Raw genomic sequence first — 26,890 nt, forward strand, 5'->3', positions numbered from 1 at the left:
AATTTATGCACATTTAATATCTTCCACATTAAGTTATAAGTTTCTTAAGAGTAATAATATTGTCATCTTTATATCTTCAATATGCTTTGTGTAGAAATCTGTTCATTTGTCATATATGAAATGAATGGAATGGTGATTAGCCCATTAAAACTAAATTTTAAAAGTGGGCAAAATTACTCAAAAAGTACATTCTCAAATAGTCAGGTAAAAGTAAATAGTAAGTATAGTCTTAAACAGAATATAAAGTTTCCCAAAAGAAATATTGCCATTGTGTAGCCAAAGGATTTTTTTCTTTTTTTAATGGTATTGAGGTTTAAACCCAGGGCACTTTCCACTAAGCTACACCCCCTGCCCTTTATATTTTTTTATTTTGAGACAGGGTCTTGGTAAGTTGCTGAGGCTGTTCCAGTACTTATGATTCTACTGACTCATCCTCTGGAGTCTGGGATTACAGGCAAGTGCTACTGCACCTGGCTCCAAATGGATTCATTTTGTTAAGAAACCTCAGTCTTTTTTAGGGTTAGCTCTTATAACCACCTTTTTGTCTTCCCATTCTTTTCCTTTATTGGCATTCCCTTTGAACCTGCCCATTTTCTACACAACATTGTGGAGTCCAGTTAATAACTTGAGAAGGTGATTAATGATGGATGTTTACAGTGTTAGCAACCATGAGTTAACATGTTCTCTTTCTGTATTTGAATGAATTAGACAGAAATGACAAAAGATTATATAAGGATATTTGTGTATAAAGAAGCCTTTAAACACATTTTTCTTTATCTTTAGGATTGAGACAATGAGCAATATTTCTTTTTAACATTTCTGTTTAGAAGAAAATACAATGTAAAAAAAAAATAAAAGCACATCAAAAGTAATTGTCAGCTGATCTTAGAAATGAAGTTCAAACTTAATGTGTCCTTATTTTCTCATTATGAGACTTGTCTACTTATTCAATTATTTCTTGATATATATATTTGTGTGTATTTGTGGACTGTTGAGCAAATTATTTCATTTACTAAGATTTTTGCATTCCTTTGTCACAGAACATTTTGTGTGTATGTGTGTGTGTGTGTGCGAGTGCTGGTCATTGTTTCTGTTAGTTGGTATGTGCTGTACATTGGTTATTCCAAATTACTTAAGAAGAAATTATGTGGAGCTGAGGATGTAGCTCACTTGACTAGCATATATAAAGCCTTCAGTTAGATGCCCAGCATCATGGAAAAAAAAGAATATGTGAAAAATTATCACCTACATCAGTTTCTTTATCTCTGCTGTGTTCACACAAAGCCAGAGCAAGCCTATTAACCTTAGCAGATTAGCAAAACAGTTTATGTACCTCATTTTTTAAAAATCACTTATTTGATCACATTTACCAATTAAATTTACCAAAAACAGTTAACTACTTTTCTTTCCTAGACCCTAAATTAATTTTATATTGCTTTTCATTTTTTTTATTTTGATACATACATCTAATTTATATTTATTGAATACTCACTCTGTTGCAAGCACTGTACCAGGCTTCAGGAAACAATAATAATCAAAACTAGACATGAGTCCTGTCCCATGGAGCTTATAGTCTAATAGGAGAAAGAATAATTTGGTAAATAATTAGAAACAGAGATAAAAATTAACCTAGAAAAGTACAGATTGCTGTGAGATTGACTTGATATGTTTTAGGTTATCAAATTATTTTCTGTGTGATTATTCTGATTATCATACTGTGATTATTTGCATGTTTTTCTCCCACCATTAAACCTGGTATGTTTAAACTCCTTAAGGGTAGGAAGATTTCTTTTCTCTCTAGTGGCTAGTGCATACTAGGTAAATATAAATATTAGATTGTAAATATTTATTGAATTAACATCTATGATTAAAAAATTATAAATTTTTGTATGTAATAAGTTTTTACTTTTAATCATGTTATAATATCCTAAAACTAAGTAAGCATTTTAAATCGTTTTTCATTGGTTTTTTTTCTTTTTTAGGATTTATAAAGTCATCAAATTTACAGCAAATTTCCACTTTTGACTTCACTTCCACAAATACCTTATCAGAAGATTCAGTAGTAGTTGTTGGAAAAGGTATTTCAGAGTTACTTAGCTTTTTTAAAAAAAATTTTTTTTTGGTTGTTGATGGACCTTTATTTTATTTATTTTATTTTTATGTGGTGGTGAGAATCGAACCCAGTGTCTCACACATGCTAGGCAAGCATTCTACCACTGAGCCACAACCCCAGCCCCCACATAGCTTTTTAATAGTTTGTGTTCTTCAGACTTAAGCAAAGCATGTCAATAAAGAATAGTGAGTAATTCAAACATTAAATAGAACTTCTTTTTTAAGTTATTAAATTGAGGACTGGGTTTGTGACTCAGTGGTTAAATATTTGTCTAATATGTGTAGGCCCCGGGTTCAATCTCCAGCACTGCAAAACAAAAACAAAACAAGAGTTATTAGGGCTGGGGATGTGGCTCAAGCAGTAGCTCGCTCACCTGGCATGCGTGTGGCCCGGGTTCGATCCTCAGCACCATATACAAAGATGTTGTGTCCGCCGAAAACTAAAAAATAAATATTAAAAATTCATTCTCTCTCTCTCTCTCTCTCTCTCTCTCTCTCTCTCTCTCTCTCTCTCTCTAAAAAAAAAAAAGAGTTATTAAATGGAAAGAATTAGAAGTCAGCACTTCACATTTCCATCCTCTGACAAAATTATAGTAAATTCATGTCAGTAATTTTTAGAGAGATATGTTATGTGACAACTGTAAACAAGGTACTTCTAAGACAGTTTTAGGACAGGTATGAGAATTTTGGTATAATTTAAATTCAAATGGTAGTCTTTATCAGCTTACTAATTAATAAAACAATATTATTTATCTCCCATACAGAGTCTAGACAAATCAAAATTAAATCCTGTTATATATTTTATGGGGCTGGGAGATCTTTGACCAACACCATTGCAAGTATCTTTTTAAATTAATTTCTTTTAAACTGAAAAATGTGTCATATGCATTGGGGGCATATGTCTTTTTGTTCAAAACGAAATAGAATAAAATTCATGGAAACTGCCAGGTGTAGTGGTGCATGCCTGAAATCCCAGCAGCTTGGGAAGCTAAGACAGGAGAATCGTGAGTTCAAAGCCAGCCTCAGCAAAAGTGAGGCACTAAGCAATTCAGTGAGACCCTGTCGCTAAATAAAATACAAAATAGGGCCGGGGATATGGCTCAGTTGTTGAGTACTCCTGAATTCAATTCCCTGTACCACCCCACCCCCCAAAAAAAACCTCTTGGAAATCTTTTCTCATTTCTTTGCTTGATAGTCTCATTAAAATAAGATTCTCCTCAGATGAGCTGCAGCCTATTCTTACAGACTTACTCCCTGTTATTTCTCTGTTTGCCTTGTACCCATACACATGCTTTATACTTGTTCAGCTCTGTGTATAAATCTTCCTATCTCATAGCATTTCTTTTATATATGTGTGTGTGTGTGTGTGTGTGTGTATACATATATATATTTAGTTGTAGTTGGACACAATACCTTTATTTTATTTATTTTTTATGTAATGCTCAGGATCAAACCCAGGGCTTCGCACGTGCTAGTTGATCGCTCTACTGCAACCCCCGTCCCATAGCATTTCCTCTCTTCTTTATCTACTCAAATCCACTGTGTCTTCTAATCCCAGTTTAACTCCATTCTTCATGAAATTGTTTTAAATGCCCAGCTCACACCAACTTTCTTGTGAACTTTTCTATGAATTCCATGCTTGCAGTATGTAGTTCTCATTTGATATTATCATGAATTACTTTCTCTCACCTCTTATATTATTGTCCTGTTAGGGTATTTGTTTGTATATTTTACAATTACTTAATGTGTCTTTCTTACAATGTTGTTTGCTCTTGAATGCAAGAGTCTTGTCTTAAACTTTGTTATCCAGAATGCCATTACATAAATACTTAATGACTCTTCAATGGTTGGTTGATTGCAGGTGTATTTGGAAGTCCAAATTCAGCACCAACAACCTCCAGCCAGCCAGTGATATCTTCTATGGAAAATGAGGATACATTTTCAAGTAAACATAGTATTGAACCACCATCAGGGATATATGGAAGAGCAGTCCAACAAAGTATTCCATCATATCTTGATGTTGACAATGACAAAGATGTAAGGTTATTTACTAATCATGAGGACAAATTTAAGCCTACAATATGTCATTGTTTGGGGTATATCGGATGTAGGGCAGTAAAAATATTTAGATTAAAAATTTTTAGGACTGGGGATGTGGCTCAAGCGGTAGGGCGCTTGCCTGGCATGCACGGGGCGCTGGGTTCGATCTTCAACATTACATAAAAATAAAGTAAACATTTAAAAAAAATTAAATATTGGTAAGATTTCTGATCCTGAATCATTTAAAAGCTAGATTATTCTCCTTTCCTACTAAGTAAATATGTTCTCTTTCTAGTAATAAAGTATACTATAACATACTTTATATACATATATGTTTCTGTATGCACGTACTTAATATTTTTCTATAATATATTCAAGCAGCAGCAGACTGATATCCTTAGGCACAAATGTGATTGGATAGTAGCTCTATGTCATTCTATTAGATATTAGGATTCCTAAAATAAAGACTGAGATATATATATATATATATATATATATAGAGAGAGAGAGAGAGAGTTAATTTTGTAGAGATATTTAATGTAGGGCTAGGGTTATAGCTCAGTGGTAGAGTGCTTGCCTAGCATGTGTGAGACACTGCATTCAATCCTCAGCACCACATAAAAATAAAACAAATAAAATAAAAATATAAAAAAGCAAAATATTTAATGTACAAAACATACAGTTATCTGAGATGAAGATATTTTAAATCTCAAACTCCCTGAATACTTCCAGATATTTCAACTTTTTCATGCAGACTAAAGTTTCTATTTCAAAATCTACTTATGACAAAATGAGACAAAAGAGAAAGGAAGAAAAAGAACTTTTTGACATAAAAGATTGTGAAAAGAAGGACCAGAATCACTGGGAACGAATGAAACATACAGGAACTGAGAAAATAGCATCTGAAAGTAAGTAGTATTTGCTTTTTGAAGTGTTTTTGTCAAGTAATATTCTAAAGCTGCTATAATACTAAGGATGCTATATGACTAAGAATGGCCTATATTGACCCATATTACTGAAATTTGCAAGACCTAATAACTAACTTCTATCATAATAAATACTAGTTCTTTCTCATAAAAAGAAAAATTATTTTGTTCTCCCTTCTAGACTTAAATATTTTTAGAGATGAAGTGAGAATATCAAAATGAGAGTTCCCCTTTAGAAAATATTGCCCTTATCCCTCCATAGATAGGAGGACCCAGTTTAAAACTGTCACATGTTTAGTGTTTTCAGATTAGGGTAGGTTACTGTTTAAATATAAAGAGTAATGTTACAAATGCTTGTTAAGATGAAGAGACCACATGTGACACAGAGCATCTGTGAGAGAAAGAACACTGAACCAAAAGTCAATAGATAGATCTGGATTCCTATCAGTTCTAGCTTTGATTAACTTTGAGACCTGGAAACAGATCTTAATTTTCTACCCCTATAATTATATGAATTCAAAGGTCCAAATTATTTCAAGGAAATATTTCTTTTTACTAAAGATTGGTATCCAATTTTATAAAAGTAACTGAGATACTGAAGCTGTTTATATTAGAGCATCATCAAAAAAGGCATTGTATTTATCATTTATTCAAAAAAAAATATTTTGTTTTAGTTGTAGTTGGACACAGTACCTTTATTTTATTTTTATATGATGCTGAGGATCGAACCCAGCACTCACATGTGATAGGCAAGTGCTCTGCTGCTGAGCCATAACCCCAGCCCATTATTTATTTATTTTTATGTGGTGCTAAGGATCAAACCCAGCACTTCACATGTGCCAGGCAAACGCTCCACCACTGAGCCATGGCCCCAGCCGTGTTATCAATATTTTGAAAGTAGAGATTCTGTCATAGACCTCTTTATACAAAATCATAAGGAATAATGGACTTAAATCTAAGTCCTGCCACTGCAATTGTCATCATCAAGTCCTCAAACAAATTTTTTAGCCTATATAAAACTCAGTTTTTGTCTTAGCTGCAAAATAAAGATAATGAGTATGTCCTTCCATTTTATTGAAATAATTGAATGCAGTAAAGTTTGTAAAACATTTATCACAAGGTCTGCAACAAAGTACTTAGTAAATCTTAGCTAATATCATTAATGCCTTATTGCCTTTGGATTTTAAATGATTGATAGAAACTTTGAATATGTAATTAGTATACAACATTAAGAGAAGTTTCTTATGTTTGTGATTTCCTATAACATTTTCTCACAAATAATATAGTCATATAATTTTTCATGATAGTCATCTTCTAGTGTTTACTATTTCTTCTTTAAAAAAAATCTCAACATGGAAAAAGAACCAGTAAATCTTTTCTCACTTACAAAAGGCCATTCTATTTGATTTTTTTTTTCCCCTAACACATTCACTGCACATGTCTTACACTGAGCAGTGCTCTAAGGGCATTACCTTGAGCACTGAAGGACAATAATTTGTTTTCCTAACATCTAGAACATTGAATTATATTTGGAAAAAGTTTGGTAAATGTTTGAAGTGAAACAAACATTGTTCTTATTACTACACATAAACTCAGGATTCGTTATAGACTATTGATACTATACCAATAGAGAAAAACAATTAGAATTCTAAATATAGTTGCCAAGTAACTTTATTTTTTAATAAAGTTGTGGAGCAATGCAGGTATATATTCATGTTTTTACAAAATGATTTCATATTGATTCTTTTAGCTTCTAAAAGCTAGACTGTTATGACCCATGACTGAAAACTACTTATTTATATTAAATGGAATTTATTAGTAATCTTCAATATAAGAAAGTTTTAAATAACTGTGCTTTCTGGGTATTACAATTTCTTTTTTTCTTTTTTTTAAGTTGTAGATGGACACAATACCTTTATTTGTTTATTCATTTTTTTTTTTAATGTGGTGCTGAGGATCGAACCCAGGGCCTCACATGTACTAGGCAAGTGCTCCACCACTAAGCCACAACCCCACACCCCTAGGTATTACAATTTCTTAAAGAATAAACTAATACTAGTTTTTTCTTCCACTTCCCCCACCCCCCGCTCCAGTACCAGGAATTGTGTTCTACCACTGAGTATCCCCAGCCCTTTTTTATATTTTATTTTGAGACAGGGTCTTACTAAATTGTAGAGCCTGGGCTTGAACTTGTAATCCTTCTTTCTCAGGCTCTTGGGTAGTTGGGATTATAGGTGGTATGCATCACCACATCTAGCTAGTAGAAAGAAATATTTATAACATATAGTGTGCATCTATAATCCCAGCTGCTTAGGAGGCTGAAATAAGAGGATTGCAAGTCTGAGGTTAGCTTGAGCAAATTAGGGAGACCCTGCCTCAAAATTAAAACATAAAAACTGGACTGTGATGTAGTTCACTGGTAGAGTATCCTGGGTTTAATTTCCAGTACCAAAAAAAAAAAGAAAAGAAAGATCCGTAACATCCATAAGAATACCATTACCTTTTGATTTGTGTCCTTTGTATCAAGGTTCTCTTATACTTTATTTAATGTTTTGTTTTAGCTGAAGCATCTCCTGGAGCCATTCCACAGTATAAAGAAAGGATGCCTTCTGTTACTCATAGTCCAGAAATAATGGATTCATCAGAACTACGGCCATTTTCCAAGCCAGAAATAGCCCTCACAGAAGCCCTAAGGCTTTTAGCTGATGAGGATTGGTAGGTTAACCATCCTTAACTTAAAACTAAGTTCCAAAAGGTTTTTGTAAATTTATATTTAAAACCTTAAAACATAAGTTTTTTTAAAACCTTGAAACAATCCTATTTACATAGATTTGAAAAATATATTTTAACTCCTAGGCCTCTGAGTCTTTTGAACTTATTAATGTAGCTGAACTCTGGCCCTAATATAACTGTATTACCAGTTACATTATAACTTGTACCAGGGACATAGGTTAGTTTTATTATGAATTATGCAAACCCTTTGTTATTGGAATATAAATCTCACTATTTCTCAAATTGTTTCTTTGTGAAATGTAAACTTAAACAATCCTGAAATGTGCTCTTACCACAGTTGCCACCCAGCCAGTTCAGCCAGTAACTCAAGGGAGACAAAAAGATAATGGCAACATACATCCCAGTTGTTCAGCTTGAGCATCCACTAGCTGAAGACTACCTTTGTTTTGTCTTCTCTCCTATTCCTTTATCTGTTGCAGTCCCATCCTATGCCTCATCACTAGTTGTGCCTTTGTTAGATCATATTCATCAACATAAAAATGTGATATAAGTAGGACAGGACTGTAGTTCAGTAGTAGAACATGGGCAATGTCCTAGGTTTGATATACCCAGTACCCACACCCCCAGCAAAAAAAAAAAATAGTATGCTATAATTTATATCTCCTATTTTAAAACAAACTACTTCCCTAAACTGCACCTCTTCATCCCATTTGTCACCTCAACCCACACTTTTTAACTAAAAGTCCTCAAAAGTACTGGGAAAAAAAAAAAAGTCCTCATTGTCTCTGCTTTTTAACATCATGTTCTCTTCTCAGCCTTCTTTAATTGACTACTTTTAATTGACTTTTCACCACCCCCACCTCAACCACCACATCTCTAAGATGGCAAAAATGACCATTTTGCTAAATCTACCCTGTTCATTAATCGGTTTTCCTCTTCTCCTTTCAGCAGCATTTGACACAGTTAACATTCTTTTCTTCTTGATATACTTCTTTTTTGTTGCCCCTTAAAAATCAGTCTCCTGATTCTTTTCCTGTAGGGTGTGTATTTTGACATATTATACATGCATGGGGTGTGACCCATTACAATTTTGATCTCATTCTTGTGGTTGAACATGATGTGGAGTTACACTGACTGGTTGGGTATTCATATATGAGCATAGGAAAGTTATATCTGATTCATTCTACTATCTTTCCTATTTCCATCCCCTCTTCCCTTTATTCCTCTTTGTCTAATCCAATGAACTTCTATACTTCTTTTTTTTCTTTTTGACTTTGAAATTTATGCATGCTATAGAAATTGATCCACTGGTGTTCTCAAGTCTACATTTATTGTGTGTATTAGGGGCAGTATTTTACTGGCAATCATTTTTCTATAAACAGCACTTTATAAATATATTAGATATCAGATGTTTCTGCTGTGAGTACTCAACTGTGTTGTAGTACAAAAGCAGCCTCAGACAATATGAAAAGAAATGAACATTCAGTGTTCTAATAAAACTTACAAAAATTTTACTTATAAAAACTTATTTGAAAAAGCATACTAAGACCAAGTTTGGTCCATGAAATGATTTCATTGAGTGTGATAGCTTTAAATTCCATCCATTCTCTTATTTCTTATAAATGTGTATCTGGATCTCTGGTATCTTCCTGAACTATACACTCAAGAAATAACCCAGGCTAGGCTTGGTGACTCACACCTCTAATACCAGAAACTCAGGAAATTTAGGCAGAAGGATTGCAAGTTTAAGATCAGTCTCAGCAAGTCAGGAAGACTGTCTGAAAAATTTAAAGAGGGAGGGGGTGGGATTGGGTAATATAGCTTGGTAGTAGAACATCCCTGGGTTCAATTCCCAATACAGCTGGAAAAAAAGAAAAAAGGAAGAAGTAACTCACCTGCCTGTTTGACACTTTTACTTGGATGACAGTATGCATCTTCAATTTAATTTATCCATAAAAGAACTCCTAAAGTTTACTTCCTGCCAAGATGGATTAACAGGCAGTAGATTCGCCCTTAGAATTAAAAAAAAGTTTAAAAAGAAAAACATACAAAATATATGCAACAATGGTTTTCAAGGTATTGTTCACAAGGCAATGAGAGTTATCCCTGAGAGATGGGAAACAAGCCCCACTTTTGCTTCAGCTTACTTCCTGGAGAAAGTTTTCAGGTTGTTGCTCAAAGTGGAGAAAAATAGACATATCCCAATAGAGATGGAGATGGAACTCCTCCTCCTGTCATTTGGGAAATTTAGGTGACTAGACTTTGCAGGATAGAATATCAGAGATCTTCAGAGGATTCTACTCAAATGTTCAACTGGTCAGGAATGTATGTGAATAAATTACTTGAGGCCAGAACAAAAACCACTCAAAAAATTATAAGGAATAATCCCTAGAGCATATATAAGATCAAGAATATATTCATTCCCACAAGCAAAATTGAAAATTTCATAATTTACAAGGCATTGAATAGAATATTCAGGAAGGTTTGCTTTATTAGTGCAGTAAAATAAATACTGCGCTAAAGTTTGATTTGGTCCCACCTAACAAAGCTTAAAAACAAGACCTGAAATCAAATTGTGTCCAGCCTCAGGAAAAAAACTCAAAAGAATATTTTAGGAATGTAAAAATGTCTAAAGTGAAATTTACACCGTCTGATAACCAATAAAAAATTACCAAGCATGCAAAGAATCAGGAAAATCCAACCTATAGGAAGAAGACAAAAAGCTAACAAAAAAAATTTAAATTTGGCCCAGATAATAGATTTAAGACAAATACATTATAACTATCTGTCTTCCAAATGTTAAGCTAAAAGAAAGACTGAGGAAATAAAGATATAGAAAATTTTTAAGAAACTCAAAATCTAATATCTTCAGTTAAAAATAACAATGTCTGAAGCTGGGCGCAGTGTCACACACCTGTGATCGCAATGGTTCAGTAGGCTGAGGCAGAAGGATTTCGAGTTCAAAGGAGGATTTAGGCCTCAGCAAAAGCAAGGAACTAAGCAACTCAATGAGACCCTGTCTCTAAAGAAAATACAAAATAGGGCTGGGGATATGGCTCAGTGATCGAGTGCCCCAAGTTCAATCCCCAGTACCAAAAAGAAAAAAGACAATGTCTGAAATAAAAAGTGTACCTCCATGCATTAATGGAAGATTAGATTAGATATTGTAGAAAAAAGATTGGTGAATATGAAAGCATAGTCATAGAAAGTATCTAAAGTAAAATAAAATAAAAACGATGGAAAAGAAAGGAACAACAACAAAAAAAAATCTGTGAACTGTGGAACAATTAAAAGCAGCCTAATGTGAGTATATCCAGAATTGCCAGATAGTAGAATAGAAAAGACTATTTGAGCCAGGCATAGTGGTATGCACCTATAATCCCAGTTTCTTGGGCTGGGGATGCAGCTCATTAGTAGAGCTACCCTGGGTTTAATACCCAATGCTGGGAAAAAAGTTGTGTTTTTGTTTTTTTTTTTTTTTAAGGAAAAACTGGTCAAAATGTGTCCAAATTTGATGAAAACTGTTAACCAAGAGATCAAAGAAGTTCAAGCAGAAGAACATGGAAAGAACTATGTCCTAGAACATACATTACAATAATAAGATTACTCAAAATCAATGATGGAGGCTGGGGTTGTGGCTCAGTGGTAAAGCGCTTGCCTGGCACATGGGAGGCCTTGGGTTCAATCTCTAGCACCACATAAAAATAAATAAAATAAACAAAATAAAGGTATTGTGTACAACTAAAAAATAAATTTGAAAAAAAAATCAATGATGGAGGGGCTGGGGTTGTGGCTCTATGATAGAGCTCTTGCCTAGCATGTGTGAGGTACTGGACTTGATTCTTAGCGATGCATATAAATAAATGAATAAAACAAAGATCCATCAACGACTAAAAATAAATAAATAAATTATGGAGAATATCTTAACAGTAGAAAGAAAAGACACATAGAAAAATACACATATCGGACTACTCATAAATATCACTACACATACACACAAAAAACAAACAAGGAAACAAGATCTTCACAGAAAGGAAAAACTGATAACCTACGTTATCATTACTAGTAAAAATATCTTCCAAAAATAAAAGAACTGAAATATAGGCATTTTTAGACCTATAGAAAGTATTTCATTACCAAGATCTGCATCCCACAAGAAGGGTTGAAGGACAGTCATTGGGAAAAAAGGAAAATAATACCAGATGGAAAAAGGGACTTGAATGGTTAAATACAAAGGATTTTTATTATAATTTAAATTTCTTTAAAAGATACTTGACTTTAAATAAATAACATAATTGTGGGGTTTATAACATATAGAAATAAAATGAATAACAGTAATACGAATGCCTAGAAGGGAGAATTGGAAGTATTGTTAGTTTCATATGTGTGAAATAACATATCACTACTTTCAAAGTAGATGATGGTAAGTTAGAATGTGTACTACATACTCATAAGCAACCCCTACAGTATTACAGCAGGTGTAGTTAGTATGGCAAAAGAGGTAAAACATAATTATAAAAATACTCAGACAGACTGGGCTGGGGATGTGGCTCAAGCAGTAGCGCGCTCGCCTGACATGCGTGCGGCCTGGGTTTGATCCTCAGCATCACATACAAACAAAGATGTTGTGTCCACTGAAAACTAAAAATAAATAAATATTAAAATTCTTTCTCTCTCTCTCTCTCTCTCTCTCTCTCTCTCTCTCTCTCTTAAAAAAAAGTATCAAACAAAAAGGGCAAAAGGATCAAAGATGAGAGAAATAAAAAAAGCAGGCTGGGGTTGGGGCTCAGTGGAAGAGCTTTTGCCTAGCATGTGTGAGGCACTAGGTTCGATCCTCAGCACTACATAAATACATAAAATAAAGGTATTGTGTCCATCTACAATTAGAACAATATATATATTTTTAAAACAATAGCAAAGTAGTAGGGTTAAAGGAACTATATAAATATGATCACATTAAATGAACTAAATGCCATATGAGATTGGATTTTAAAATAAAAGCAGGACTCAATTATGTGCTACCTATAAAAACCTTACTTTAGATTAATAGGCACAAACAGGTTAATAAGAGAGACACAAAAAGCTTTATAATATGCTAACAGAAAAATACAGTTTTCATTTCTATGTTACTATCAATGTATATTTTAAAGCAAAGAACATTAATAGATATATTTATTTTATAGTGTTTGTAACAAATTGCCACAAACTTGCAAGCTTCAAACAACATAAATTTATTATCTCACAGCTTCCAGGGTCAAGAGTTTAGATATGAATTAATCGAATCCTCTGCTCAGGTTTTCACTAGGCTGAACTCAGAGTTTTTACCTGAGGATGCAATCTCATCTCCTAGTCCTTTTTTGAACTAAGATCATTGGTTGGCGAATTCAGCTCCTGTGGCTGTGAGACTCATTTTCTAGCCAGCTGTTTGTCAAGAACTCTCTCAGTCTCTAGAGGTCAACCTTTCATACTTAGTATATGAAACATATGCTCTCAACATGGCAGTTTACTTGTATGTATATATGTATGTATTTATCTATTTATTAGTACCAAAGATTGAACCCAGGAGTTATTAACCACTGAGCCATATCCCCAACTCTTTTTATTTTTTATTTTGAACCATGGTCTCTCTAAGTTGCTTAGGGCCCTGCTAAGCTGCTGAAGCTGACCTTGAACTTGTGATGCTCCTGCCTTCTAAACCAGGGGGATTACAGGCATGCCCCACCACACCCAGTAGCAGTGTACTGTTGAAAGCCAGGAGGAGAATCTTTGCATCTGCTTCTGATCTCTTTGAAGACATCACTTGATGAAGTAAAGCCTGTCTTGAATAATTTCTCTTTTGGGGGCTGGGGATGTGGCTCAGGCGGTAGCGTGCTCGCCTTGCATGTGTGCAGCCCAGGTTCGATCCTCAGCACCACATACAAACAAAGATATTGTGTCCGCCGAAAACTAAAAAAATAAGTATTAAAAATTCTCTCTAAAAAAAAAATTTTCTCTTTTGATTATGCAACATCAACTGATTAAGGATCTTAATTATTAATTACATCTGCAAATCTCTTTTTCCATCTTAGTATGACTATGGGAAATGATAGCCCATGGTATTTACTCTCACAGAGGATATTATACAGCATGTGTATCAGGGGGCAGAAATTATGGGTGCCATCTTAGAATTCTAATTATCTAACCACATCCAGACTAAAGAAGGTTGTTTTATAATCATGAAAGGCTTAATACAACAAGGACATAGCAATCCTGAACATTTGTTTACCAAATAAAAGAGCTTCAAATTACATTAAGCAAAAATCGACGGAACTACAAGGAGAAATAAACAAATCCACAGTTATAGTTAGAGCTTTTAACAACTAATTCTCATTAATTGATAGAATAGATAAAAAGAAAATTGTTAAGCATATAGAAAACTTGGCTACTTTTGACCAACTTGACATAATCAAAGTTTGTAGAACACTCTACCTAAAACAACAAAATTCAACAACTACATTGTCCATGCTGGTGCCAATCATGGATTTAAGTGATCCATTCTCCTGCCTCAGCTTCCCAAATACCAGGACTATAGGCACATGGTATTCTGCTGAGCTCAACACATGTAATTTAAAAAGAATCTGATTATATAAATTTTGTTCTCTGGGATTAAATTAGAAATTAGTACCAGTACCAACTATTTGGGAATAAACATAGATGAGTAACTTGAGGGTCAGAGAGAAACCAAAAAAAAGAAAATAGAAAGTATTTTAAATTTAATGAAATAAAAGAATGACACAAATCAAAATTCATAGGAATATAAATAAATTAGTTCTATATCTGTAGCCTTACTTTTCACACTAAGACACTAGAAACAGAAGAGCAAATGACACCCAAAGTATGCAAACAAGGGAAATACTGAAGATCAGTGTAATAATCAATAAGAAAATAGTTTAAAATTAGAGGAAAGTGGAGTCAAAAGCAGATTCTTGGAGAAGATAAATAAAATCGGTAAGTTTCTATTCAGTCTAGACAAGAAAAAAAGGGGAAGAAACAAATTTTGAACATCAGAAAAGAAAGAACTGATATCAGGCTGGGCATGTTGATGTACCCCTGTAAGACTCGGGAGGCTAAGGTAGGAAGATGGCAAGTTCAAAGCGACGTCAGCAACTTAGCAAGGCCTTGAACAACTTAGTGAAACCCTATCTCAAAAAACAAAACAAACAAACAAAAAAAAACACTACTAATTATGTAGCTGTTAAAAAAAGAAGAAAGGAATATTGTTAAATGGTTGTATGCCTATAAATTTATCAACTTAGGTGAATGGATATTTTCCTTCAAAAACACTACCAAAACTCTAGCAAAAATAGCTTATATAACCCATATCTATAAGGAAATTGAATTTTTGTTTAAAATATTTCAAGGAAAACTGGAGGCTCAGATGATTTTACTAGTAAATTACACCAAACACTTTTTAAATTTTTTTAGTCACCATTAACTTATTTGCTTTCTGATTCCTTCTTTTTTTCCCTCTTTTTATAAAAATTTTTATTATTAGTTGTTCAAAACATTACATAGCTCTTGTCATATCGTATTTCATACATTTGATTCAAGTGGTTATGAACTCCCATTTTTAACCCCGTATACAGATTTCAGAATCACCTCGGTTACACTGATTCCTTCTTGATTCCACTTTCTATTTTCTGATACTGTGTATAGAATTGGGTTGTTTTCTACATCTAAACTGTACAGTAAACTGTTTTATGCTTACCTAAAATATGAAAAATTTGAGCTAGGTAGCTACTAAATAGGTTTATTCTTAACACGTTTGATTTTTGGTCTTTTCTCTCCATTTTCCATAACTTGTTCAGAGAATTTAAATGCTTTTTAAAATGACCACATGCAACCAACTAAGGAAACTCTTCTTAGCTCATATTCTTCAAGCATACAAGATGGAAAATATCACATTAGAACTATTATACCTAAGCCAGGCGCGATGGCGCAGGCCTGTGATCCTACAGGCTCTGAAGGCTGAGACAGGAGGGTTGTGACTTCAAAGACAGCCTCAGCAATGGTGAGTTGCTAAGCAACTCAGTGAGACCCTGTCTCTAAATAAAATACAAAATAGGGTCGGGGATATGGCTCTGTGGTCAAATGCCTCTGTGTTCAATTCCTAGTACTTACCCATCCACCACCCACCCCCCGAAAAAAAATATTATACCTAAATCACATCATAATTGATTTCCACCCTCTTGTTGGTGTCCACCTACTATTTATCTGGTTCATTAAATAGGTTAGATAGTGAAAAACAAATACAAGTTGTAGAAATAATTAATAGTGGTTTTCTGCTCTTGGGTTATACATTAATCAGTGAGCTCACAGGTGGTAAATGTGTGTGTGTGTGTGTGTGTGTGTGTGTGTGTTAGACTAAGGACTGAACCCAAGGGTGCTCAACCACCGAGCCACACCCAACACTTTTTCTTATTTTTGAGACATGGTCTCACAAAATTGCACAGCTGGCCTCAAACTTGTGATCCTCCTGCATCAGCTCCTTGAGTCACTGGGATTATAGGCATGCACCACCATGCCCAGATCTTCTTCTATTCCTGATTTACAACTTCTTTCAACTTTTGTCTGTCATTCCTTTCTCTCTCTCTACTTTTCATAAAGAATATGATGTTCATGCTAGGGGAGGAATGTTCCTTTATGGGCTATCAGTAGTGATTTTCAGTCTTGAAAGATATTTATGTTTTTTATTGAAATTTGTAAATAGTAAGGGAAAATAGGTAAAGTCTTTTTATTGGCAATATTCCATAAATAAAAAAGAAAGATATTTGAGATCTTTTACCATTGAACCCCTTTAATAAATGATTCTATCATTTCTTTTTCCCATAGGGAGAAGAAAATTGAGGGACTGAACTTTATTAGATGCTTAGCTGCTTTTCATTCTGAAATATTGAACACAAAGTTGCATGAAACAAATTTTGCTGTAGTTCAAGAGGTAAACATTTTTCAGATAACTTAGGGATAGTTTAAACAACAAAGAATAAGTATATATGTGACCTTTAAAATTTTTAACAACTCTGTACTATATGAGTAGGCTTTTCTGTAAAACAATCCATGTCTTAATTTGCAACATTTAAAAGAAATTGATTAGACACTGATTTTTAGGATGTAAGATAATACATAATAAAATGTTACTACTTTCATACTAAAATTCATTTCAAAGTCATTATTACTGATTTTCTTACAGAATTTTTTTTTCAAAATATTTTGAAAAAATTTTAGGTGAAAAATTTACGCTCTGGAGTTTCTCGTGCTGCTGTGGTCTGTTTAAGTGATCTTTTCACTTATCTGAAAAAGAGTATGGATCAAGAACTAGATACTACAGTAAAAGTTTTGTTGCACAAGGCTGGAGAATCAAATACATTTATAAGAGAAGATGTTGATAAAGCATTGAGAGCTATGGTTAATAATGTAACTCCTGCACGTGCAGTTGTTTCTCTTATCAATGGAGGACAAAGGTAATGCTCAAAATAATCTTGACATGTCCTTAAACTACAAATGAAAGAATCTGTAATTCAGGGTAGAGGTAGGAAAAACAAATTTTTGTATTATTTCAGTCAAAAAACTTAATAATTCCCGTGAGCTTAAGATCATATTACATGATAAGCATAAAAGGAATCATAGTGTAATTATTCTTATAATGTTAATTATATTTGTAGATCTGAACTAAATAAATATAAGTGATAATGACTTTATTTTAACTTATTGAGGAGGGTTAACCAATGCTAATAATTTATCATTTTAGACTCCCAAAGTGATTACTATGAGCTATTACATCATTTGACTTTAAGATATATCTTTGGAAAATAGTTTATATATTCACTTAATTTTAATACGTCATGTTTTCTTGTAGCCATTTACACATTGCAGTAAGAAGATGTACAGCCCAGCATTTATCAGATGTAGTAGAATTTATGGAACCAGAACGTATTTTATCTGGAACAAAAGATATGGCTGAACGTTTATTACCAGCTGCTGCTAAGTTTGCTCAAGACAGCTCACAAGAAACCAGGTGAATAGCTACTAATACTATCCACTGTACCTATTAATGTAAGAACTAAGATGTAGGAAACAAAGGTTAAAAGAGAATGAACATTTGTCTAAATAGAGAAATTGGGACCCAGGGATTGGTGCTGGGGAATGGTTTTATTTAACCAGTTTGTAAATGATCTTGAGGGAGTGCACAGTGAATTCTCCAAATTTACAGAAGACACTACATCAGGATAGTGAGATGGCAAGTCACAGGTATGAACTTCATAAAAACGAGACAAGACTATGAGTGGGCATAAAAATGGCAGAAGAGCTTCATTATGGGCAAATGTAAGTTAATTTTCCAAGTAATCAGGTGAAAATCAAGTGAAAAATCACATGAAAAATACAGGAATGATGCATAATAGTGTATTATCCCCTTAAAAATAAAGTATTTGTACTTTAAAAACTTTATGAATTTCTGATGGTTGTACTAAGAGCAGTTTTATGAAAGTTAAGAATAATCAGCAAAGATGACCAAAAAGGCTGAGTTATGGCTCAGTGGTGAAGTGCTTGCCTAGCATGTGTGGGGCACTGAGTTCGATTCTCAGCACTGCATATAAAGGTCCATCAACAACTAAAAAAAAGAAAAAAAATGACAAAAAAAATTAGGATGTGGAATAATATAATACCTGTGGTCGTTAAAGAAATTTTGGATTTAGTGAGAGGCCTAGGTTAAATTTGTAGTCTGTTTGCCCTTTAGCAAGTCACTCAATCTTTGTTAATCTGTTACCTTTTCTGGAATATTAGGAGGCCTGGACCAAGTGACCAATAGTGTCCCATAAAAAAAGTCTAAAAATTTATGGCAATAATATATGAAGGTAATTAAAAAAGAAGAGGATCCTGAGTTTTCATAAAGATTAAAGAAGACTGTAAAATGTTTTAACATTTTTAGGACAAAATAGTCCATTACTTTAAGTAACTGAAGTTAATCTTATGAAACTCTTATACCAAAAACTAATTTTAAAAAGTAAATATTTTTATTCTCTATTCCTACCTAATAGGTTACCACAAATTTAGTAGCTTACACTAATGTAAATTATTTAATTTATAGTTCTTTAGGTCAGAAGTCTGGCATGACTGGGCAGGGTTTCCTGCCTAAGGTCCCACAAAACCAAAGTCAAGGTGATGGCAGTGCTGGGCTCTCATCTAGAGGCTCTGTGGAAGTATTCACTTCCAAATTTCTTTACATTGTTGGCCAAATTCAATTTCATGTGATTACAATACTAAGGTCCCCTTTTCCTTTTGGCTGTCACAGAGGGTCTTCTCTCAGCTCCTTTAGACCACCAACATTTCTTTTCACGCTGCCCTCCTCCACCTTCAACCAGCAACAATATGTTGAGCTCTCATGTGTAGAAACTTTCTGTCTTCCTCTTCTGCATCCATCATCAGGTATCTCTCTGCTTTAAGGGCTCATTTGTTTAGATGAGATCCATCCAGATCATGTTTCTATTTTAAGGTCAACTATATCATATTAGCATAGCAAAAGTCCAGCAATGACATCTTATCATATTCATAAACTCTAGGGATTCAAGTAAAGAATTTTGGGGGAACTGTTTTAAGAACTTCTGCATGCCACATTAATGTTCAAAAAAAATTTAGAGGGTTAGATTATTGGCTAGTTAGGAACAACAATATCAATAACAAAAGATTGTTAGTGGTTGACTTCTGTGCATCTTTATTAAATCTTTCTCTTTGTTTAGTACTAGGACTTGAACCTAGGGCCTAGTACATACCACTGAACTAACCCCCAGCATAGTAAGTCTTCTAATGGCATAGTAAGCCTTCTTAAAGATCTTATTTGAAGTTTTAAAGTTATAAGGTGGCTGGTTACAATTAATTTTTGAGTTAACCACATCACGTACAACCACAAGAATGAGAAGTTATGCTACATGTATGTATAATATGTCTAAATACATTGTACTGTCATATATAACAAAAAAGAACAAATAAAAACTTTTTAAAAGTTTTTTTGAGTTAATATTTCTCACATTTTTGCCCATATTATTTGCTGACTTGTTTGTTGTAGCCTTTCCTGTATTGTTGGGTCCTACATTGTCTGTGGTCCTTAATACTCCACACTAAAAGTCAAAATTGTTCTATAATTACAAGCCAGGCATGTTGGCATATGCCTGTAATCCCAGCAACCCGGGAGGCTGAGGCAGGAGTCTCAAGAGTTCAAAGCCAACCTGAGCAACTTAGCAAGGCACTTAGCAACTCAGTGAAACCCTGTCTCTAAATAAAATATAAGAAAGGGATGAGGATATGACTCAGTGGTTAAGTGCCCCTGGGGTTCAATCCCTGGTATCAAGAAAAAAAGAAACTATAATTATAGATGTAATATATAATTATATAACTATGTGATTAGAAGCTACTTACCTGACTCGTGGAAGACCTTATTCTGGTTGTAGGGAAAGTTAATATTTATTTTTTGACATAACTCCCTTTCTGTAATTTCATTGCATTTGAAGAGATCTGGTTGATACTGATAATCCTAAAAGCATCTTATACTCTGCTCGCACAAAAACCTATCTTCTCTTGGAGCTGGGGTTGTGGCTCAGTGGTAGAGCACTCACCTTTCGAGTGCTGGGTTCAATCCTCAGCACCATGTATAAATTAATAAATAAAATAAAGATATTGTGTCCAACTACAACTAAAAAGTAAATATTAAAAAAAACCTGTCTTCTCATTGTTTTAGTCCCATATATTCCAAATGATAAGCAAAAGTACAACTATAATTAATTTTAGGGCCAGACCTCCTTGAAAAATAATACTATGGTGTTATTTGAAAAATTGAAAAATTGTTAGAATGATATTTTGCGTCAAGGTGTTATCCTAAGAGGATTCTTTTTAAAGTCATATAGTATTTAAAAACCTAGTTTGGGAATTATTATATCATTTAATAAGATATCAAGCATAATTTATCATGTAACCTTGAGTATATTTTAAGTGGCAGAAAATAGGGTTTCGAAGAATGGAACTTAGGTAAGTTAACTAGGGAAGAAGAAAGAGAGATTCAGGAAGCAGTACATAGAAAAGGTTGACTCAGACCAGAACATCTGGCCAGCAAGAGAGCAACAGAAGGTCAATGGGTAAGTAGCTTAGGGCACAAACATAACTTCTCCAAACTCACAATTCTGCCCATAGCCTCAAATATGGACTCTGGGATGCCTAAACAATATTAAGGCTTTTTGCTCTCCATCTGACATACAGCTGGAAGATATTAATTATAATGATATATATATATTAAATATATATATGTACATATATATTAATTATTTATAATAATGGAGCAGGAGAATCTTATACAATATAATACATTTATTATATCCACATTTCAGTGGCTAACTTAAAATAGGAATGGTAATCTTGAAGTTTATGGTGTTTTTTTCTATTGAAAAAAAATTGTAAGGATAGAACTTGAGATTATTTGTGTAAAATTATTCACATAAATTTATTATTTACATAAATCTCAAATATCCATAGGTATTACGGTCGAAAGATGCTTTTCCTCTTGATGTATCATCCTAACTTTGAGAAAATGCTTGAAAAATATGTTCCATCTAGAGATTTGCCTTATATTAAGGAATCTGTTAAAACCTTACGACAAAAGGTATGTGGAAAAAGTTTGTTTTATAAACAATTTTAAAAGCAAACTTTATTTTCCCATGAAGATAAAAGATAGAAATAATTACTTCTTGGATTATTTCTTTGCTAATCATTTGAAATATATCTTCAATGTTACAACTGCAATAATAAATAGACATATGTAGTGTCAAGCTAGAAAGTAAATATTCATTGCTGTGCCAGGAGTCAAAACCCAGGACCTTGCATATGTTAGGAAAGCATTTTGCCTCTGATTTACATTTCCAGCACCTAAAACAACTTTTAAACAATTTGTTTTAACAAGTATAGAATTTCCTAATCGTGAACCAGACATGGCGCACACCGCGTATAATCCCAGGGGCTCAGGAGGTTTAGGCAAATTAGCCTCAACAAATTAGCAAGGTCCTAAGCAATTCAGCGAGACCCTATCTCTAAATAAAATACAAAAATGAGCTGGGGATGTGGTTCAGTGGTTAGGGGCCCCTAGGTTCAATCACCGGTACAAAAAAAAAAAAAAATTGAATTTCCTATTAGTCACGTATTTTAAAGTACATCAATATGAAAATGCTTAAAAGGTTTTATCAGGGATACTTTGAAAATTACTTTGTGTAAATTATTTCACTGATAATTTTAAGACTTCTCACATTGCCTTTCTTTATGTTTACTTTCAGGGTTTGGGAGAGATACCACTAGATACTCCTTCAGCAAAAGGAAGGCGATCTCATACTGGTAGTGTTGGAAATGCAAGATCATCATCTGTTTCTAGAGATTCTTTCAGTTCAGCTGAAAGGTAAGATCATTTGATAGTCCACATCATTAAAGAAATTACTCTCTAGTTATAGAGTCACATTTGGGTGCTTTCATGAACTATCTGAACTATATCAGGATATTTGTCAAAATTTAAAGGGGTTTTAAAAGTTTGTAAATGTCCTAGAAAGTGTGAGGTAATTATATTTAATAAGGCAATTTATTCCCAGCAACTTGCTTTTACATGCATAGTAGTGAAGTTTTTGGTGTTATTAAACTTATCAATGTTAGGCCTGTGTTCGACAACTCTGATTAATTTTGTTCTAATTTTTTACTCCCTCCCCCCCCCCCCATTTATAAAAGTAATGAACAAATATTGTTAAAGGGAAAAATTTACAAAATACAAACATTAAAAGAAAATTTTAATCATTCATAATGTCATCAATCAAAAACAAACTATTCTTAAAATTTTTATAAATATTATTATATATGTAATTTTGTAATGTATTTAAACCATTTAAGAACTTTGCTATACTGATTATACAATTTTAAAAAGTCTTTTGTAATATTATGATCTTTTTAGTTTATTTTTAATTTTGAACATTATTATTTTTTTTGGTACCGGGGATTGAACCCAGGGGCATTTAGCCACTAAGCCACATCCCCAGCTCTATTTTATATTTTATTTAGAGACAGGGTTTCACTGAGTTGCTTAGGGCCTTGCTTTTGCTGAGGCTGGCTTTGAGCTCATGATCCTCCTGCCTCCGCCTCCTGAGCTGCTGGGATTACAGGCAAGAGCCATGCCCAGCTTGAACATTATTTTAAAACTGTCTGGGCTGGGCATGGTGGCACACAACTGTAAATCCTATCTATTCAGGAGGAAAAGTAGGGCACTGAAAGTTACTGACCATCCTGGGCAATTCAGTGAGACCCTGTCTCAAATAAAATAAATAAAAGGTCTGGAGATATAGCCTGGTGGTAGATGGCCCCTGGGTTCAATCTCGAGTACCACAAAACAAACAGTAACAAAAAAAAAAAAATCATATATAGCAACTTTATATTTTCTTTAGTTTCCTTGTTTTAGAATGTCTATACTAAACGTTAGCTATGAGTAAAACTATATGCTAACTCTTATGAGTCCTCCCAGAAAATCACCAACCAGGGGAAGATCTTAAAGACTCCCAAAATAGATATTATGGCCATTAGTTACATCATTTTATGAACTTTTGAAAATATTAACATATTAATGAGATTTTTTAATTGTTTGTTGTTTTTATGGGAAAGTAAAAAGGAAATTAAACTTACCTTACTTTGACTTTAGAGAGATAACTGAAGTTCGTGAAGTCGCCAGAAAGTCAGTTCCTCGTAATTCCTTAGAAAGTGCTGAGTATGTTAAAGTCATAACAAATTTATTAAATGCAAAAGACTTTCGTGATCGTATTAGTGGGATTAAGCAACTTTTATCAGATGCTGAAAATAATCAAGAACTTGTTGTTGGAAATATCGTGAAGGTAAGGACCTATTAAAACTAATTTTCATTTGAAATCTGTAGCTAATAAAAAAGTTCATTCATATTTAAAAATTGCCCTAAACCTCAGAACTTTATATTTATTATCTTATAACTCAAAGTAACCAGATAAAAAATAAATAAGAAAGGAGTCATGTATTTTTCTGAATCCTCCCACAAGATGGATTGCTCCTTGAAATCTCTGTATGCTCAGAGCTCTCAGAACTTGGCATTCAGTAAACATATGTCCAGTGAATCAATAAAAATTAAAAAACAAAAATGGAGATTTAAGAGACTTGCTATTGCTTTAGAACAGATATTAAAACTTTTCGTGTATCAGTTAGAAATCTCTATTCACCCATATATATCTATTTCTAAGAAGACAATATGCAAAAGAAATGGAAATATTGATAAATGTTCATGGTACCGGAATATAGAGTATTTATGCTCCATCAGAATTTAGTTCAGGTAATTCTATTACTAATTTATTAACTAAATTCCATTTTAAATTGTTATAGTGTGCATTAAACTTGGCAGACATACTTAAAGTTACTTTTTAATTCCAGTGAACCAGGAAGTTACATTTTTTTAATATTTGTTGAATAAATCTCTTACTTAGTTGGACTATCCTTAACATGAAAAATAGTAAATAAATAAGCATCAGGAGTTATTAGTTAATGATCTCAGCCTCTTAGAGTAGCTGTTCACTTACCTCACATACTTTATTTAGCATTTGCCTTACTATATCCTGAGTTTATGAAAGTTAAGATTTCTGAAGAGTATAAAGTAATGGTTAAACAGTTTAAGAAGTAATAATAAAAGTGTAATTCTCAGTCTGGAGATATAGCTTAGTGGTAGAGTGCTTGCCTAACATGCACAAAGGCCTGGATTCAATCCTCAGCACCACCAAACAAACAAAAAAAAAAATTATCTATGAAAATGTCTCATAACAAACCTAAACTGAAACTTGGTCAAACCTCTATAATAAAATTAACATGTCTACTTCTGTTAGAAATACAGATAATGGGGCTGGGGATGTGGCTCAAGCAGTAGCGTGCTCACCTGGCATGCGTGCGGCCCGGGTTTGATCCTCAGCACCACATACAAACAAAGATGTTGTGTCTACCGAAAACTAAAAAATAAATAATAAAATTCTCTCTCTCTCTCTGTCTCTCTCTCTCTCTCGCTCTCTAAAAAAAAAATATATATATATATATAGATAAAATAGAAACTTTTCTTATGTTCTTAGAGTTAGTCAAGCTAACCTGAACCTTCCAGGAAACAGCATGTTTGTCATATTTACAGGAAGGCAGTCATCTGCCTACTGAATCACACTTGCAACCTTTAATATTTATTTTTTAATTGTAGATGCACACAATACCTTTATTTTATTTATTTATTTTTATGTGGTGCTGAGGATTGAACCCAAGGCCTCTCAGGTGCTAAGCAAGCACTCTACCGCTGAGCCACCACCTCAGCCCCAACCTTCATTTTTTAGGATGCCTTTTGGGGTGATTTTTGAAATGTGGTCTTTTTGTTTTAAGATTTTTCAACACTTAAGTTTAGTACCCAAATTTTTATAAATTTTCTATTATTTTTGGTTATATAGGATGTTGTGTTCATATGTTTAAACAAAATAAATTAAGAGAAATACCATGAAATGCTGAGAGAATTTAAATATAACAGAAACATTATTGTACTTTAAATAACTTAGCCAATTTATTTTCAGATCTTTGATGCTTTTAAATCTCGACTTCATGATTCCAATAGTAAAGTAAATCTGGTGGCTCTAGAAACAATGCATAAAATGATTCCTTTACTTAGAGACAACTTATCTCCTATAATCAACATGCTAATTCCAGCAATCGTGGATAATAATCTGAATTCCAAGAATCCAGGCATCTATGCTGCTGCTACAAATGTTGTTCAGGCACTAAGTCAGCATGTAGGTAAGAAATCTTACTTTGGCACTCAAATTATTTTGATTTTACTTTCATACTTTCTGATCCCGTGTATTTTTTATAATGCTGAAATCTTATTCAACTTTTTAAATTTAATAATGTCATAACATTTTTATTTTCTCTATAGTATTTTGAATTGTTTTTACTGATTAAATACTATCCCATTAAATTGAATTTCTCTTCCATATCTTTGAGTTTTTAATTTTTTTAAATACCTAAGCCTCATAACTGATAAAAGATTAACTCAAAATGGATCATAAATTTCCATGTAAAATGTAACTGCAAAACTTTTAGAATATAACATCAGAAAATCCTCAGAACTTTAAGGCTTGGCGAAGTTTCAGGCATGATACTAAAAGCATGATCCATGAAAGTAAATAAATTGGCCTTCATCGAAATTTTTAAAAATTTACTCTGCAGAAGACCCTATTGAGTAAACAAAAGAAAAAGCTACACACAGAAAATATTTGCAAGCCATATATCTGACAAAAACTCACATCTTGAATATGTTAAAACTCTCAAAACACAACACTGGAAAAACAATATAATTAGAAAACAGGCAAAGGACACAAACATTTCACCAGCAAGGCTATATGTATCACAAATAAGCACATAAAAAGATGTTCGACATCACCTTGCATTAGGGAAATGCAAATTAAGATCATAATCAGTACATAAATATTGGAATAGCTAAAAAAATTGTGACAGTACCAAATACTGACAAGGCTGCAGGAAAAACTGGATCTCTCATATATGGCTGGTGAGAATATAAACAAGATGACAGCCACTCTAGGAAATTAAACATACAGTTTCCATGCAGTTACTATATTACCCATCAATTGCACTCCTAGGCATTTACCCCAAAGAAATAAAAATTTAAGACAATACAAAAACCTGTATACAATTATTCATAATATCTGAAAGTTGAAAATAGCCCAGACGTCATTAAAGGGGTGAATGGTGAAACAAACTTTGACACTTCCTGAATTAGTCCATTTTCTCTATATATAATGAAATACCTGAGGCTGGGTAATTTAGAAAGAAAATAAGATAGGCTGTGGGTGTTGTTTAGTGATAGAGCACTTGCCTAGCATGCTCAGTGCCTTAGGTTTGAACCACACCAGTGGAAAAAGAGAGAGAAGAGAGGAGAGATTGAGATTGAGATTGAGATTGAGCTCACAGGTTTT

The 26,890-nt window shown here is 33.3% G+C and overlaps 1 protein-coding gene across 2 annotated transcripts in view; it reads left to right on the top strand.

The window, feature by feature from the left end:
• Positions 1-26,890, top strand: part of Togaram1 (TOG array regulator of axonemal microtubules 1) — a 94,345-nt gene that overhangs the window by 62,933 nt on the left and 4,522 nt on the right. For both annotated transcript variants that reach the window (XM_026412659.2, XM_026412660.2), the window contains 11 exons: positions 1,983-2,078; positions 3,974-4,149; positions 4,907-5,060; positions 7,640-7,793; positions 16,683-16,788; positions 17,076-17,311; positions 17,707-17,865; positions 21,369-21,495; positions 22,160-22,278; positions 23,557-23,746; positions 25,472-25,691. In XM_026412659.2, the coding sequence (XP_026268444.2) occupies positions 1,983-2,078; positions 3,974-4,149; positions 4,907-5,060; positions 7,640-7,793; positions 16,683-16,788; positions 17,076-17,311; positions 17,707-17,865; positions 21,369-21,495; positions 22,160-22,278; positions 23,557-23,746; positions 25,472-25,691 (1,737 nt within the window). The remainder of the gene's footprint in view (positions 1-1,982; positions 2,079-3,973; positions 4,150-4,906; positions 5,061-7,639; positions 7,794-16,682; positions 16,789-17,075; positions 17,312-17,706; positions 17,866-21,368; positions 21,496-22,159; positions 22,279-23,556; positions 23,747-25,471; positions 25,692-26,890) is intronic.

This window comes from Urocitellus parryii, chromosome 6 (assembly GCF_045843805.1).
Source record: "Urocitellus parryii isolate mUroPar1 chromosome 6, mUroPar1.hap1, whole genome shotgun sequence".
NCBI lineage: Eukaryota > Metazoa > Chordata > Mammalia > Rodentia > Sciuridae > Urocitellus > Urocitellus parryii.